General features: G+C 35.5%; 1 protein-coding gene across 1 annotated transcript in view; it reads left to right on the forward strand.

Annotated features, from left to right (window-relative positions):
- Positions 1 to 14,759, forward strand: part of Lrriq1 (leucine rich repeats and IQ motif containing 1) — a 189,352-nt gene that overhangs the window by 61,878 nt on the left and 112,715 nt on the right. Inside the window, exon 12 of the mRNA XM_019205450.2 lies at positions 4,867 to 4,986. Within this exon, the coding sequence (XP_019060995.1) occupies positions 4,867 to 4,986 (120 nt within the window). The remainder of the gene's footprint in view (positions 1 to 4,866; positions 4,987 to 14,759) is intronic.

Below are 14,759 nucleotides of genomic sequence, written 5' to 3' on the forward strand. Positions count from 1 at the left end.
CTTGGCACAATCAAAGGGAAGGATAAACTTAATATTGAGAAAAAGAGATCTTTTTCTCTCAAGTTCCTGGCTTTCACTAGTAAAGCTGTAGTTTTCATGACAGTTATCTTTGCTATGGTTCTAATGAATATATGTAGTATTTTGGTGTAGTTTCTATTGTACTCTTCCTGAGAGCAGTATACAGACAAAGCCTGATACCATAGTAGTAAAAATGAAGGGAGACATTTGATTTCAGGAAGCTACAAGAGCAAGAAACTTCACTTACTATCTCAAAATAATGTTCTCCTGCATAAAAATTGTAAATATCTAACAGCCCAAATTCTTTCTGTTATTATTGGATGAGCAGTACATTTTTCAGCAGTAATAGTGAATGGCTATTAAACTTTTGCTTCTTTATTACTCTTAAGAGGAGTTCATTACTTTATGAAGCTGTCAGTTTGGTGACAGATATCTTTATTAGATCTCCTTTGGTTGAGGATCTTAGTATCCGTAAAGGGAATCATAATTCATCTTTTCTTCATAATTTATGGCAAGTTGCTTTTGTTGTACATGGTAGTAGTCAAGTCACTGAATTCAAACTCATTTTCTCTTGTCTGGGGTATAATCACTTAAAGCACCCATTTTAAGGTACACATTTTAGGATATCTAAACATCTTGGGGGGCAAAGAATGACAGACGAAAAGAGCCTTGGCTTTACAAAAATCATCGTAAAGATTTCATGAAGGAGGTGCTGGACAGTGCTCTCTGCTCACCAGAATTTGAGTTCTCCCTGGAACACAGGCGAGTTAGACGTCGCAGCTTCCCTTGCGGTGTGTCATGGCCCTTTCTTCGTTCTGGTTATTAGAATGGGAAACAAAGTTGTGTGCACCACAGCCATATCTGCCCCATAAAGCCTCCCAGAAGACCCTCCGTATTATTTTTCTTTTCTGTGCTTGAAATGTGGACAGATCCAAGAACTTAGAATCTGTTGAAGCTGAATAGTCTGCAAAGACTGGATATTTGACTCACTTCATGGTAAAGTGATGTCCCAAGGGCTTGTTCACCCTATCTGTGTTGGTTATATGATTTTTAAAATCCCGTTTTGAATTATTATACATGCTTGGATGTAGTTGTTACAGCATCAGTGTAGATATGTAGGAGAGTGGAATTCCAGGCCGGACATAAAGGAGAATGAAAACAAAACAAAAAAAAAGAAAGAAAAATGCGGCGGGGGGGTGGATTTAGTATTACTGGAACGACCGTAGATCACATTGTAATAAGACTACGAAAAGAGCTAGAATATTCAAAGAATATAGGAGGAACATAATCAGAGATGGGTGATAATAAGGGTATCATATATACTGGAGGGTGGTACCCGGTCGTAGTTAGAAAAGAAAATGATATCATGTCACATATATCCAATACAGGTAGAATTGACTGGCTGGAAATTGAATGTGTAGGAGAAATGATTTAATTACAGATGGATTACTGGGAAAAAAGTTCTGCCTTCAAGCAAAATAAATCAATTAGGAGAATAATCTGAATATTTCTTACCAACATGTTTATGCTACTATTATTTCCAATAAACTGCATAAAGATGTCCGGAACATGAATGCCTGACCTTACAGAGTCAAGAGGGAGTTATATGTAGGTGTCACAAGAGAAAATGACACATTACAGCCTTTGCAGAAGTTCTGGTCCTGCTGGTGACTTATGTTAGACCCACTGTGAGCCATAATGCATCGATCTGGTGGTTCATGTCATTGAAGGCCTAAAGATTGTCCTTTCTACTCCTGTACCTAATCTTGTTATCCCATAATTATAATGGCAAAAAAGTGCGGGGTAGATAAGGAAGTTGACTTTAGAAAAAAGAATCCGGGGAAATAAAATACCTCTCCTTAGTTCTTAGAACCTCACCAGGACAGTCAGGGAGAAAGGGATGTGAAGGGTCAGCATCTGCTGCCCGTCCACCATGTTAGGCCACACTCTGAGAGGAAGCAAGTACTCAAGAGAAAATAATACCATAGAAAGAAAATCTGAAAAGTGAAGAATATTTTTTAGTCTTTATCTGTTTTCTTGTATTGAATATTAAATAATTTAAAAATGTTTTTACTGAATTTCAAAATGAAAGGGGTAAAAAATAGTCTAATAACCATTCAGCCTTATGAAAGGAAAAAATCAAGAGGACAAATAGCCGGTGACGTTCTCCAAAGTAAGTTAAAAAGAAGAAAGCTACTTTCTTAAACAATGCTTTCAATTTTGCTCCTTATTGCACAGTATCCTCTTTTTGCTTTCTACCATTTAATATTGCTCAAGTTCTTTTCTATACCAATATCCTTTGCTCCTCATGTTAGGAGAACCTTGAAGTCTCTTGAGAAGTTAGAAATTGTTCTTACTAAGTTACAAAACAAAAGAATATTATGTGCACTATGATTTCTTTTAGCAGTCCTAGTGATCAAAGTCAAGTCCTTTACCCTGGGCTACATCCTGAGCCCTTTTTAAAAATTATTCTTTATTTCGAGACAGGGTCTGAGGTCAGATCAAACTTGAGATCTTTCTCCCTCAGCTTCCAAGTAGTTGGGATTACAGGAGGGTGACACCAGGTCTGGCTCCTAATTCAATTTTTAGAGGCAAAAATGGTTAGAATTTAATCAAGTGTATTTGTGAATTTTACATAATGTTTAGTATATGACTTTCTTACTGATGAGCTAAGTAACTAAGTAAATATAATTTCTAGAAGTGAAGGATCAAGGTAATAATATTAGTATAGTAATAAAGTATTCATTATGTGATAGTCAAAATATGTGGTAATTATGTGGTCATCAAAATATAAAATTTCTAATTAAATCTATATAGCAGTTATATTTTATTTTTATCTTTTTTATGTAAGATCCTGAGCTTATTTTTAAAGTATTGATAACATCATAATTTGAGTCAAATCCATAAGAAGGGTGCAAAGTAATATATACCAATAAAGAGCAGAAACATAGTTTAGGCAATAAATAGACTAGAGAATATAGCCTCTTCAGGATTCCCAGACCTAGCATATGTTTTTCCTGAAAAAGAAATCTCTATCTCTTTGAAGGGAACTTGAAGCCTAACACATGTGTAGAGCAAAATAAATTGTAATTTTTCTTAGGGAATTGACAGTGTCCTAACTTAATTCTTCTGTGATGAGGTTAGGTTGGAGGAAGCTGAAGAAGAGCCTGTTGGGATAGATGGTGTGATTTGATTGAAATAAGGTTGTTTTTTGTTTTGTTTTCTTTTTCCTCCATGTAGGAAAAGATAGATTGGGGATATAAGTAGTAGAACACAGAGAATGATTGAGAAAAATATGTCTTAGTCTTAGATTTGAGAGCAAAAATTGAATTTTCACATCAAATATGTTGGATGGATAGAGTCAAGTTATAGAGAACTAGCCTTTTCACAGCACCATTCCCCGCTGAAAAAATAAGGTAAATTACTGCACCTATTACTGGAAACCTGAGTTTCTGCTAGTTTTCGGAGTGAGGATAGGTACATTAAAAACTCAAGTAATTATCTTTGGAAGAAAAGAACATCTCCTCTATGCTGTGTCAGAGAAAGGAGGCTAATCATGACGCGTGTGCTTGGAGACTAGCTTCACCACTGTGAAAATGCTATAGCTCTCGATAGGGTAGTGGCACTGTGGAGAACTCTGTATCTGCTTGTATTGGTGTCTTCCAAGTCCTGTCCAGGACCACACACCTGAGAATGCCAGCAGCAATACCAGGTTAAGCATGTATTGCCACATATTATGTATTATTGGTATTATATATATGATAACACCAGTATTATTGTTAACAGTATGATTATTGAAAACTGTTGTAAAATATCATTTACAGTCAAATATGTCTTTCAAGTATATTTCATTAGGTTATAGTTAAATAAACCTATTTTAAAATCATGTTAAATAACTTGTGTGGCTATTCCCATCGTTTGAAACATTTTCTTAGATTTTAAAGTCTTTCCTTTTATTAAATATTTAACTTTTGTAGTTATCTTTAACATATGTCTTATTCCAAAGTCAGAGCCAAGCAAAGAATATTCAGAGAATCCAAGTTTCTAATAATAAAGCTATAACTCTCTTTTCTGCTTTTATATGTCAATAATTTACACTATTTTACAATTTATATTTTAGTTTTAATCTTAAGCAATTATATATACTCAGATATGTGTTTGTGTAACTTATATTTATATTTATTTACTATTTTTCATTGATAAGTAAGAACATCCAAAATATACTTATTTCTCCTTTGATTTTTACACTTAAGTATCCTAAAACTCTCACCCTATCCATATATTTTAAAGCTTCATTTTGCTTGTATGCATAGTTCAGAAAGTTTGCATAATCCACAATTATTAGGGAATCTAACTGTTTTTAGTTTTACTATTTTGTGCTGAGTTTATTTTTAAATGAAATTAATTGGTTGCTACAGGCCTTGGTACTTCTTCTCTAGTATAGACATTTGTGTATGTTAACGTTTTCCTAAATGTGGGTTAGCTTATTTTATATGTAATCATTGGAAAATTAGCAAAATTGTTTTTTCTTTGTTTCTCTTTCTTCTTCGTGTAGAATGGGTCCTTGGAGGAATTGTCAGATAATTGATTGGTTGACCTACATGTGCAGTTGAGGGAGTTTTAAAGATTCTTTTCTGCTTACCACAAAGAAAGTCTCCTGAGATTCAGACACATGCAGTCGCTTAATTTATCTTGCAGTTTTAAGTGTCACATAAAGTTCAAAAAACAGATTATTGAGCCATTAAACTAAGTTCTAAGATGTTTTATCTTCCTAATGGGATAACACAGAGAATCTGTTTTGAGGTTTGATCTATAACCCTGTATAACATAGTTTAAATTTTTGTTTAGGCAGTTTGGAAGGGATTTATTTTGCGAAAGAAACTGACAATAGCACTAGAATCTATCAAGAATGAAGAATCTGAAGAAGAATATGAAGAAATAGATTTAAACGATTTTACCTTCGATGAAGTAAGTACCAAATACAACAAACCAATGTTGCCATAAAATATTTTCAGCGCATTATTTTGGAGCTAAACCAGTTTCTAAGATTTTCTTCCTAGTGGCATTAAGTAAGTTATAGTTCATTTTCTGCCAGGTTCATTTTTTTGAGACAGCAATGCTCCTAGTTTCCGAACATCTTTATTTGCCCTACAAGCTTGGGCAGTGTGTAAAGGTTGTCGTGAAATGATTACAAGAGGACTTGCTACCCTTGACCACGTTCTCCAAAGGTTAATACGTTATGTATCCAAAGCATAGTAGCCATGCTTAGGGAGTCAACGCTGATACGATACTGTTGTTTTTCCTATTAATGTTCTGTACTCCATGTAAGAATCAATCGAAGATCACAGGTTACAGTTAGTTGTCATTTTCCCTTAGTCTACTTTAAGATAGAACAGTTCCTCACGTTTTCTTTGTATTCCATGAATTTAATACTGCAGAAATAGACTCCTTATACATGGTCTGAAAAAATCTTAGATGGGGGCATGTAGAAATAAACAATTCATAAGTTTTAAATTGGGCACAGTCCTGAGTAGCAGGATGAAGTCTCACACCATCATCATTTTTGTCCTGCTCAGGACCTGGAGGATCTTTTTGTCCACCATATCCACACTACACACTCTATGCCCACCAGCCACTTGGTAGCTATCTCAGTTATATGATCAGTGTTGCAATATCATAATGCTTTGTTTAAGTAACCCTTATTTTATTTTTAAAATTGGAGTTCACTGCCACCTGCCTTACAAGCAAAAGGACCCGAGTTCGATCCCCGGTACCAAAAATAAACAAACAAACAAACAAACAAATAATTGGAGTTCAAAAGTAGTGATGCCAGCAATTTCCTTACATTATATTGCTTTAATTCTTTCTTTCTTCTTATTATTTTTAATCTCTTATGGTGTTTAACTTAGAAATTCAGCTTTATCATAGCTATGTAACATGAAAAAACAAATAAATCAAACAGTTTTTGGTAGTAGTCACAGCTTTGGGTGCCCACTTCTGGCAAACAACTGCAAGAGTTAAATATTTTTCCAGTTGGCTGTATGCATATGTGACACTTTAGTGAAATTTTTGACATTCAGTAGTATAGTATTTTTCAAAATTCAATCAGAAGACAAAAATCTATTTTATACATTTTTTTCTACCACCAGTAATTTACTGAGAGCTACCAAATTTCCTTGTAACACTGAGTTGTGAATTCCTAGCTATTGTATCGATAAGTTGTTATTGACAAACTTCTGCTGTTAACACCTGAATTATTTTTAATTGTAGTTATAGCTTAATCAAAAGGAAATTGTGAAAAAGTCCACTTTATTCTGCTTGGATAGGAAAACACTTTTTGAAACAGACGGCTGATCAGATATTTCTAGAAATATTGGGGTTAATATTTTTAATCTGATCCACAAAAAGTAAAACTAAAAAATTTATAGCTACTTTATGCCCTTTTTATTGCAGAGAAATTCAGCTGCTTTTTTTTCCTGAAATTCCCTTATACCAGCAATTACTTGTCCTTGAGAGAAACTTATTTTTATGCCTACTTAGTAAAAATATTCTATCTATATTAAAAATAAGTATACACTTTTAAACACACATCACACATTCAAAATCATTGGTTGACTTGCCATTGTGAATTTTTTTCTGATGCTTTTCCAAATTAAATTTGGTTTACTTGATTCTTGAAGAGATAAGTGAACTGAAGCCTTCTTTCCTCACTAAACAGAATATGTTCATAATGAACTTTGGTATGGAAAGCCCTGCTTCATAATGACTTCTGCTAATGCAAACCTAGTCTGCTGTGTTCTTTCTTGTATGACGATCATGCTAATTATGCTAAAATGAAAGCTTTTTTTTTTCCTTTCTCCTACCCCTCCCACTTCCCCTACCCTGTTGGATGTTTTCTTCCTATTTCACATTATCAATTATTCTTTTTAATCCTTGTTTACACTTTCAGTTTCTCACACCAGATAAACTATGCAGTATTTACATGTGTGTCCTAATGACCGAAAGCTTTTTGACATGTCTACAACAGCAAGCAGTCATGAAGATTTTCTTTAGAGTGATCTTGTAGATTTATAATTAGCTTTGTTACTAGGTATTTGATGTTTTCTGATATTATGTTCAGTCATTATATAGAAGTATAATTTATTTTGCGTGTTGATCTTGCACTAAGCCACTTGGGTGAAATCACTTATCATTTTTAATGGATTATTTTCAAGTCCTTTTAGTGCTTTATATAGACAACCATATTATCTGAGAACAATCAATCTTCTTTTCTTTCAAATTCTTGTATCTGTCATTTTCTTTTCATATTGTCCCAGTTACTCTGTGCAGGACAGCATGAATAGTGACCATGATAGCAAATGTCCTTTCCTACTTCCTGGCCTTGGGGAGAAAGCTTTCCATATGTCACCATTGTGTCCTGTTTCCAGTAGGCCTGTTGAAGAAGCTCTCTATGGATGAAGGAAGTTGACTTCCGTAGCATCTTTAGAGGTTAAGATGATCACAGTGACTGAGATGGTGCTGATGATCCTGTCACTTGTCACATACTTCCATTCACATTACAATGATAGATTTTTAACACTGACCCTCATACTCTCAAAATAAACCAATTTAACTATAATGCATTATCTTTTTAATGTAACGGTAGATTTGACATGCTAAAATATTTTGTTTAGGATTTTTATATTTTATTCAAGGAAAAGTAAGAAGTTTAGCCTGTAAATTTTATTTCTTGCATAGTTTTCTTCAGGTTTTTTTTAACGACAGTTGTGTTGCCTGGATACATTGAGGTAGGAAATATTTCCTCTACCCCTATTTTCTGGAAGAGATTCATGTAAGACTGATATAGTTTCTTAAAAGTTTACCTTGACGTATAATGTATTGCGGAAATTGTTCATACAAACCTGAATATGCGGGGCCAGGGACTTAGCTCTTTGGCACAATGGCTGCCTCACAAGTACAAGGTTCTGAGTTCAATCCCTGGTAAAACAAACACTGTATATATATTCTGTTGGGATCCAGTATATTGTTACTAAAATCTCAATTACTTCTAGCTTATTAATTGTGCTTTTAAAAATCTGTATCCTTAGTGATTTAGAGGGAGGGTGGTTTATAAGGTGAGAGAGCATTACTAATATTTCTTATTGTAATTGTGGGTTCTTTTAAATTGGCCTTTAGTTGTGTCAAATTTGTCCTCAGAGAGGCCATTTATCAAGAGATAAGTCTGGGTGACTTACAGGCTCACTTCTGTTGACTGGTTATCTTTTTTTTTGTTTTGTTTTGTTTTAGTCAGTTGATCTTCTTTCCAAGTAATTAATCTTTGATTAAATATCAAACTATTGATGTAAGATATAAAGATTCTGGAAGATTTTTACTTTTTCTAAGAAGTGATTTAACTTTATTATGGCAGTCAGATACTTCATAGGTAGAGATCCTTGTGAAGCTTATATTCAAGCTGTTGTGTCTTTTCTGTTTGTTGTCTCCATTAGAGTTGGTGTCTCAGTTGAGGGCTCGGGGTTTCTATCAGATATCTTTCACCCTGCATTCTCTTGCAATTCTCTCTGTCACCAAGTTACTGAAGAAGTTGTTTCTTACCTCATTGGTACCCAGTGTTAAAGTACTAAGTCTGGTGTGATTCTCAGTACCTCCTCTACTCATATCCTCTTGGAATTGGAAACACAGTAAGGGAAAGCGTACTCATCACTTTATGAATTAATTTCATTAATTCTTTCATCTCTGGGATCTTGACCCTCCAGCTCCCACTGCTGTGGTATCTCTGCCCTTCATCCTTTTCCTCTTCATTTCAGTGAAGCTGCCACAAGCAGGCTTTGGGTATGTGGCTGAAATTTCTTTTCTGTTGATGAAATGGCAAGTTTCCCTGTTGTAAAAAGTGGAAGAAAATAAAGAGCTCATATCAGAATGAGCTTCTACATCTGGGACCTTGGCATTTTAAGTCCGGTCTGCCTTGATTGTTCTTTACTTTCCAACTCTCTCCTTTTTTTTTTTTTTTCAAAGAATGCTTTTAAAAATATTTATGGATATTATCAAGAGGATCTTAATTCTAAGTCAAGCTGTATCTTCATAGCCAGAATTCATATCTTCATAAATGAATAGGTCAGCCATCAATGATCATTTTAAAAGTTCTGGGGGTCGCGTTCTTTCTGTAGTGAACAAAAACAGTAAGATTTCTGGTTTCACAGGACTTTCATTTTGCTTGAGGTAGCAATGATGAGTACATATATATAGGCATACAGTATACTGCTTAAGGTATTGAAACTGTAAGAATGTTACAAACGTTAAGGGATAGACCATAGTGCTTAATTGAATGATCACAGCAGGCCTGTACAAAGGATGACATTTGAATGACGATGTGAAAATGACATGTGGAATAGCTCTAGGACAGGACTATTTGGGGCTAAGTGAAAGGCAAAATTGTAAAGCTTGAAGTACAAACTCAGTGTATTTATGGAACATGGAGTTTATAATAGGTAGCACTGTTCAGTAATGGAGAACACACACGTGAGAAGGAACAAACAGAAATGGACAGGGATTAGTTCACATAATGCCTAGGAAAAGAGGTTGATGTCAAGCACTTTGGATTGCATTTCAGACTCAGTAGAAAGTTATTATTGCATTTTAATTATGAGAGTTAAACATTACAGTATTGCTTATTTTAAACAGATGGCTTTCTTTGTAATGACAGACTTGATAGTTTAAGAGAGGTAGTCATTAAAGCCAAGTACCTATTAAAAAGATAGTGTTACTTATTTTCCTCCAACCTTCTTCAGCCACTGATCAGAATGTACGTTTCTTATTTTTCTCTCAGGTGTTTATATACAGAAGACCTATCTGACTAAGATTTTTGTCTTTATTTATTCAAGCAATAAAAATAATTGCTTTTTAGGTTATCGTCTAGATTTTTAAGATAGACTTCTAATGTAATCATATGGAATCTCTTCAAACCTATTGTCTTTCAGTAGTCAACTACTGACCGCATACAATATAGCAGGCACCATATTACTTGATGCCAACCATACAGACAGGAATAGTATGACTATGACTGTAAGTACAGGGCACATCAAAAATATTTGAATACTAGCAATTACAATTTCTGTATCATAAATATAAAATTATATTGCTGAATTAACCAGGTTCAAAAACTTACATCAATCTGCTTCTGCCAAGAAATTTTTCCTTACACTGATTTGACATGTCAATTGGAGATTACCCAAAGGTAAATACCAAGGGCCATTTGTTTGAGATTTTTTTTTTCAATTTGCAGTAATGGGTATTGAACCTAGGATCTTTGCACTGTGCTATGTCCACAACCCTCTTTAATATTTTTAAATTCTGAGACAATGTCTTGCTAAGTTGCTGAGGCTATGCTCAAACTTACAAGGATCCTGCATCCCAAGAGCTGGTATTGCAGTCATGCACTACCATGCCTGGCTTTGTTTGCATCTTATTAAATATAGTTTGCCAGAACTTATCAAGTGCCAAGAATTGAGGGATCTGAGATTTTATTCCACAAAAAAATCTAACAAGTAGAGTACCAAACTTTCATGAGTACTGGTAGCAGAAATAAGATTGCCAGGCTAGAGACAAAAATATTCATTACTTCTCAAAGTAGGTGACAGCAAATTACCTTTTAATCAATTTGCTTTTGCCCCCAAATTCTATAAAGCATAATCTGAAGAATTTTCTTCTCTTTCGTCCGAGTTTAGTAAAGTCCATGTCTTATAAAAGTCTGTTAGAAATCCTACCCAATTTATGCTCCAGGGCAGGAAGGTGCATCTTTTTTATATTGGACAGCAAACAACTTTGCCTTCTGTCCTGAAGAAATGCTCTCTTTCCATATCTCCTAGCTCTTATGGACACTTTCAAAAAATGCCCTATAACAAAAGCTGTCATAAAAATCAGACAGAAATGATAGAGACCTTTTATTAGTCAGTTTTCCTGTGACAAGAACAAAACACCTCATACCCATGATGTAAAGTGGTTTATTTTAGCCCATGGTTTTGGTGAGTTCAAGACAGAAATGGAACGGCTGAAGGGCCTAACAAAAGTACAATGCTTAGAAGCCAGGAAGCAGAGAAGAGAGGCAGAAGCTGGGAAGAATACTCCCTTCCAGATCACTTCCCCCGTGACCACCTCCTCAAAGCAGGCCCTATCTCCTAACAGAGCCTTTAGCATTCAAGACACATTGAAGGCTTGGTTCGCAATGGTGCATTGTTCAGAGCTGGGGCTTTTAGGAAGTGGTTGAGTCACAAGGACTCTTATTTCATGTGTTCATAGCTCAGCATGTAGATTTTAATTGGATGAAACAGGTCAATAGGACATAGCTTTGAAAGATATATTTTGTCCTTAGCCCCTTATGCTCTGGATTTTTCCCCACTTCTTTGCCTCCTGGCTGCCATGAGGTGAGCTACTTTGTAGCGTCACATGCTTCCTGCAGTGGTGTTCTACCTCACCGTAGGCATAGAAGCAGTGGAACCAAGGGACCATGGACTGAAACTTCTTAAACTGTGAGCCAAAATAAATCTTTTCTTTATCTCAGCTGTGGTCAACAGCAACATAAAGCTAACCTAAGACCCCTAGAGAATTGTTTCCCAAGAGAATCTTTCCCTAGTTTATACATGTTTTCTCATTGTATATTTTTCCAGTGGCCATTAAATAATCTATTTGAAAAGTGTTATGACAAAATCCAGTATATTTGCTTAGCAGTAGATTTAAGATTACTGTCAACAGCTCAATATTCCTCCTTAAATTTCTGTTTTGGACTTCCAACTTGGTTTGAGTTGTAGGTATTACACAGATTCTTTCTTGTTCCTGAAAAAAAGAAGTATCAGAAAATTCCGCTATCCAGAAAAAAGTCTCAGTCAGTGACCTGAGGCTGACCTAATTGCTTTGAAGGACCATAGTGGTGTTTTGTTTTGTTGTTGTTTTTGTTGTTTTTTTTTTAATGCTTGAAAGTATATGAGTAAGAATGGGTGGGAAAATATAAGCATTTTTGCATGGGAGGTGCAGAAATTGCAACTATCTCCAGATGTCTTGACAGACTTTTTAGTAAGTGACAGGAAATAATTATCAAATTGTATCAGAGCCTCTTGGAAGAAGACAGCGAACTTAGCATTAAGTTAAATTTATGGCGCATGCACTAGTTTGGAGGAGGCCCCACAGGGGCATTTTTCTTGTGGGAGAAGACTACAAGGATAGTTTGATGGCCAAAAAGATCATTAATTTCCCTCTCCATTTCATACCTCACAGGATTTAAGGTGTTTCTTTCAAAGGAAGTAAGTAATTTTTCTCAATCTATCTCCTCAAAATTAAGGTGTCCCATTTAGTACTTACAAATTCACCTTCTTTCTTGTTGTTCTCTGTGTCATTATAAGACGTAACCAAGATTAATTTGAAAATTCTTTTTACTTTTGGGCAAGGTGTATTTTAAGGATGTATTAATCATGCTGACCTGTGCTTGCTTTTAGAGAAAAGAGATACTCACCATGCCCAACAGTGGTCTGGGTAGAATCCCAAGTTGTCAAAACTGGTGTAGACTACTTTCTATGCATTTTTTTCTTGATCATTATCTTGGAAGTGGTTTATCCTTTCCTGGGGAGCCACATTCACTGATCAAATTGCCTTACCAAGGTATGTGGGTGAGTTAAAAGAGATAGAGCCTGCCTGTCATTGCTAAGTAGTTTTGTGATAAAAATATATATAACTCTAACACTCAAGTAGTCTACAACTTGAAAAAATGTACAGGCTAAATTCAAGGATATAATCAGATGTCCAAAGCCAGTTGACTGCTAACTGAAAGGGGTCAACAAGAAAAAGGGATTGAAGTCATACTGTAGTCAGAAGCAGGCAAGGGGAAAGATTGACTAGATAGGACCTTCTCCACTACAAAAGACATGAGTACATTTTTTAAGTGTCACAACTCTGGCACACATTAATAACATCTGATTCAGGGGGAAAAAAAGCCCAATCAATAACTTTACTCCACTTATAAGCATCTTTATGTACTCAGGCAGTTCTATAAACAGCTGTGATTTGTTATTTGTAAGCCCTAAGAGTTAGGTGCATTTCAGTTGAGTTGTGCAAGCCCTGAAAGGGTACAAGAATTCAGGGCATCCTTGGTTAGTTGAGGTTCTTTAAAACCAGCAGTTTTGGTTCTGGCAGTGAAGTTGAGATAAAGGTTCCCTGAGTAGGATACCTGCCAGTCTTTCATGAAAGCTGACCTATCCCTGAGGCCAGACTGGCTCCAACTTTTAGTATACCCTTTCCTTTTGACCAAGCAAGCTGTTAAAGATCTTCTTCCCTTATCAGTCATTGAATCCTAAACTATTAATATCAAGTCAGGAAATCACAAGGCCTCTAAGGACTACTGAGTTAGTTTCAAACAAAAAAAAAAGTCTAATAAGTAAATGACTGCTTTTTAAAGAGGGCACCTAGTTGCTGAGTCAGAAAGACCATGATTCCAAAAACCACGAAATATGCATCTAGGCAAAAGCTACTTCATTGTTGGTTCCCACTGACTAAAAATGTAAGTCAGAGACGCTTGAATTGAATGTTGTATTGAATGGATGTGGGAGCACCTTTAAAGTTGCAAAGAGCTGAAAGTTTCTCTTGACTGTGGGAGAGACTGCACATTGTACATTCAACTATGTGGTCCCAAGAAATGACAAAAAGGACCCGCAATTTCATACGCTGAATTGATTTAAAGGACCACATTGGCAATGTAACTTGTGTTTTGTCTTCCACTGTGAGCCTTGTCCAAGTCTCATCCATTGAAGCTGTGCCTCTGTACCCTTGAGTCTTGGTAGAGCAGTGCCCTTTGTGATTAAGGGAAACATTTTTCTTTCTTTTCAGGATAACTATGTAAACACCCTTGAAGGTATAGGAAAAGCACTTGTCACAGAGCCTGCAAATCTGGGCGACCCATGGGGAATGGTTTTCTGTCATTAAGGATCTTTTATATGTAGTAGATGTAAGGAACCTCTGAAATAATGATGAGTAAGACATTTTCTTTCTTTCTTTTTTGGTACCGGGGATTGAACTCAGGCCCTAGAGCTTGCAGGCAGGTGGTGGAGCTACTAATCCAAATCCCCAGCCCTAGACATTTTCTTGATTCATGAGCCCACATTAAATTATACTGTCTAGAAAAACCTTGAGCAACAATTTTAACAATCCTAGATCTCAATCATTGGAGAGAAGTTGTGCTACTTTTTTGTAAAATATTTATAATGTTTATTTAGTAAATACCTAAAATGACATGCAAGTGATCCTATGTGGCGTAGTCATCTACGTTGGCCATATTAGATACCATGAAAAACTGTGTATCTATGCATATATATTAGCATCTGTTTTCTAATAGCTGTATTTTCTAGTCTCTGAAAGTTGAGATACAGCAGAATAACTTCTTCTGTGGTCAAAAGCCAAATATCTGTATATCTGATCAAATGTTCAGCTATGAACATACAATTATAAGTGTATCCAAGTTAATTTTCAACATATAAGCAAAAATGGTAGTAGTTCTCTAGTACCAGAATGCTTTTTAGAGCTAAAGAATATCCAAATGAAGCCGGGTGTGGTGTCGCACTCCTATAACCCCAGCACTCTGGAGGCTGACACAGGAGGATCACTGTGAGTTAGAGACCAGAGACCAGGCTGGGCTACATAGTGAGTTCCAGGTCAGTCTCAACTGAATAGTGAGACCCTGTCTCAAAAAAAAAAAAAAAAAAAAA

This window comes from Fukomys damarensis, unplaced genomic scaffold (genome assembly GCF_012274545.1).
Source record: "Fukomys damarensis isolate Sample0158 unplaced genomic scaffold, DMR_v1.0_HiC HiC_scaffold_15, whole genome shotgun sequence".
In the NCBI taxonomy this organism is placed as follows: domain Eukaryota; kingdom Metazoa; phylum Chordata; class Mammalia; order Rodentia; family Bathyergidae; genus Fukomys; species Fukomys damarensis.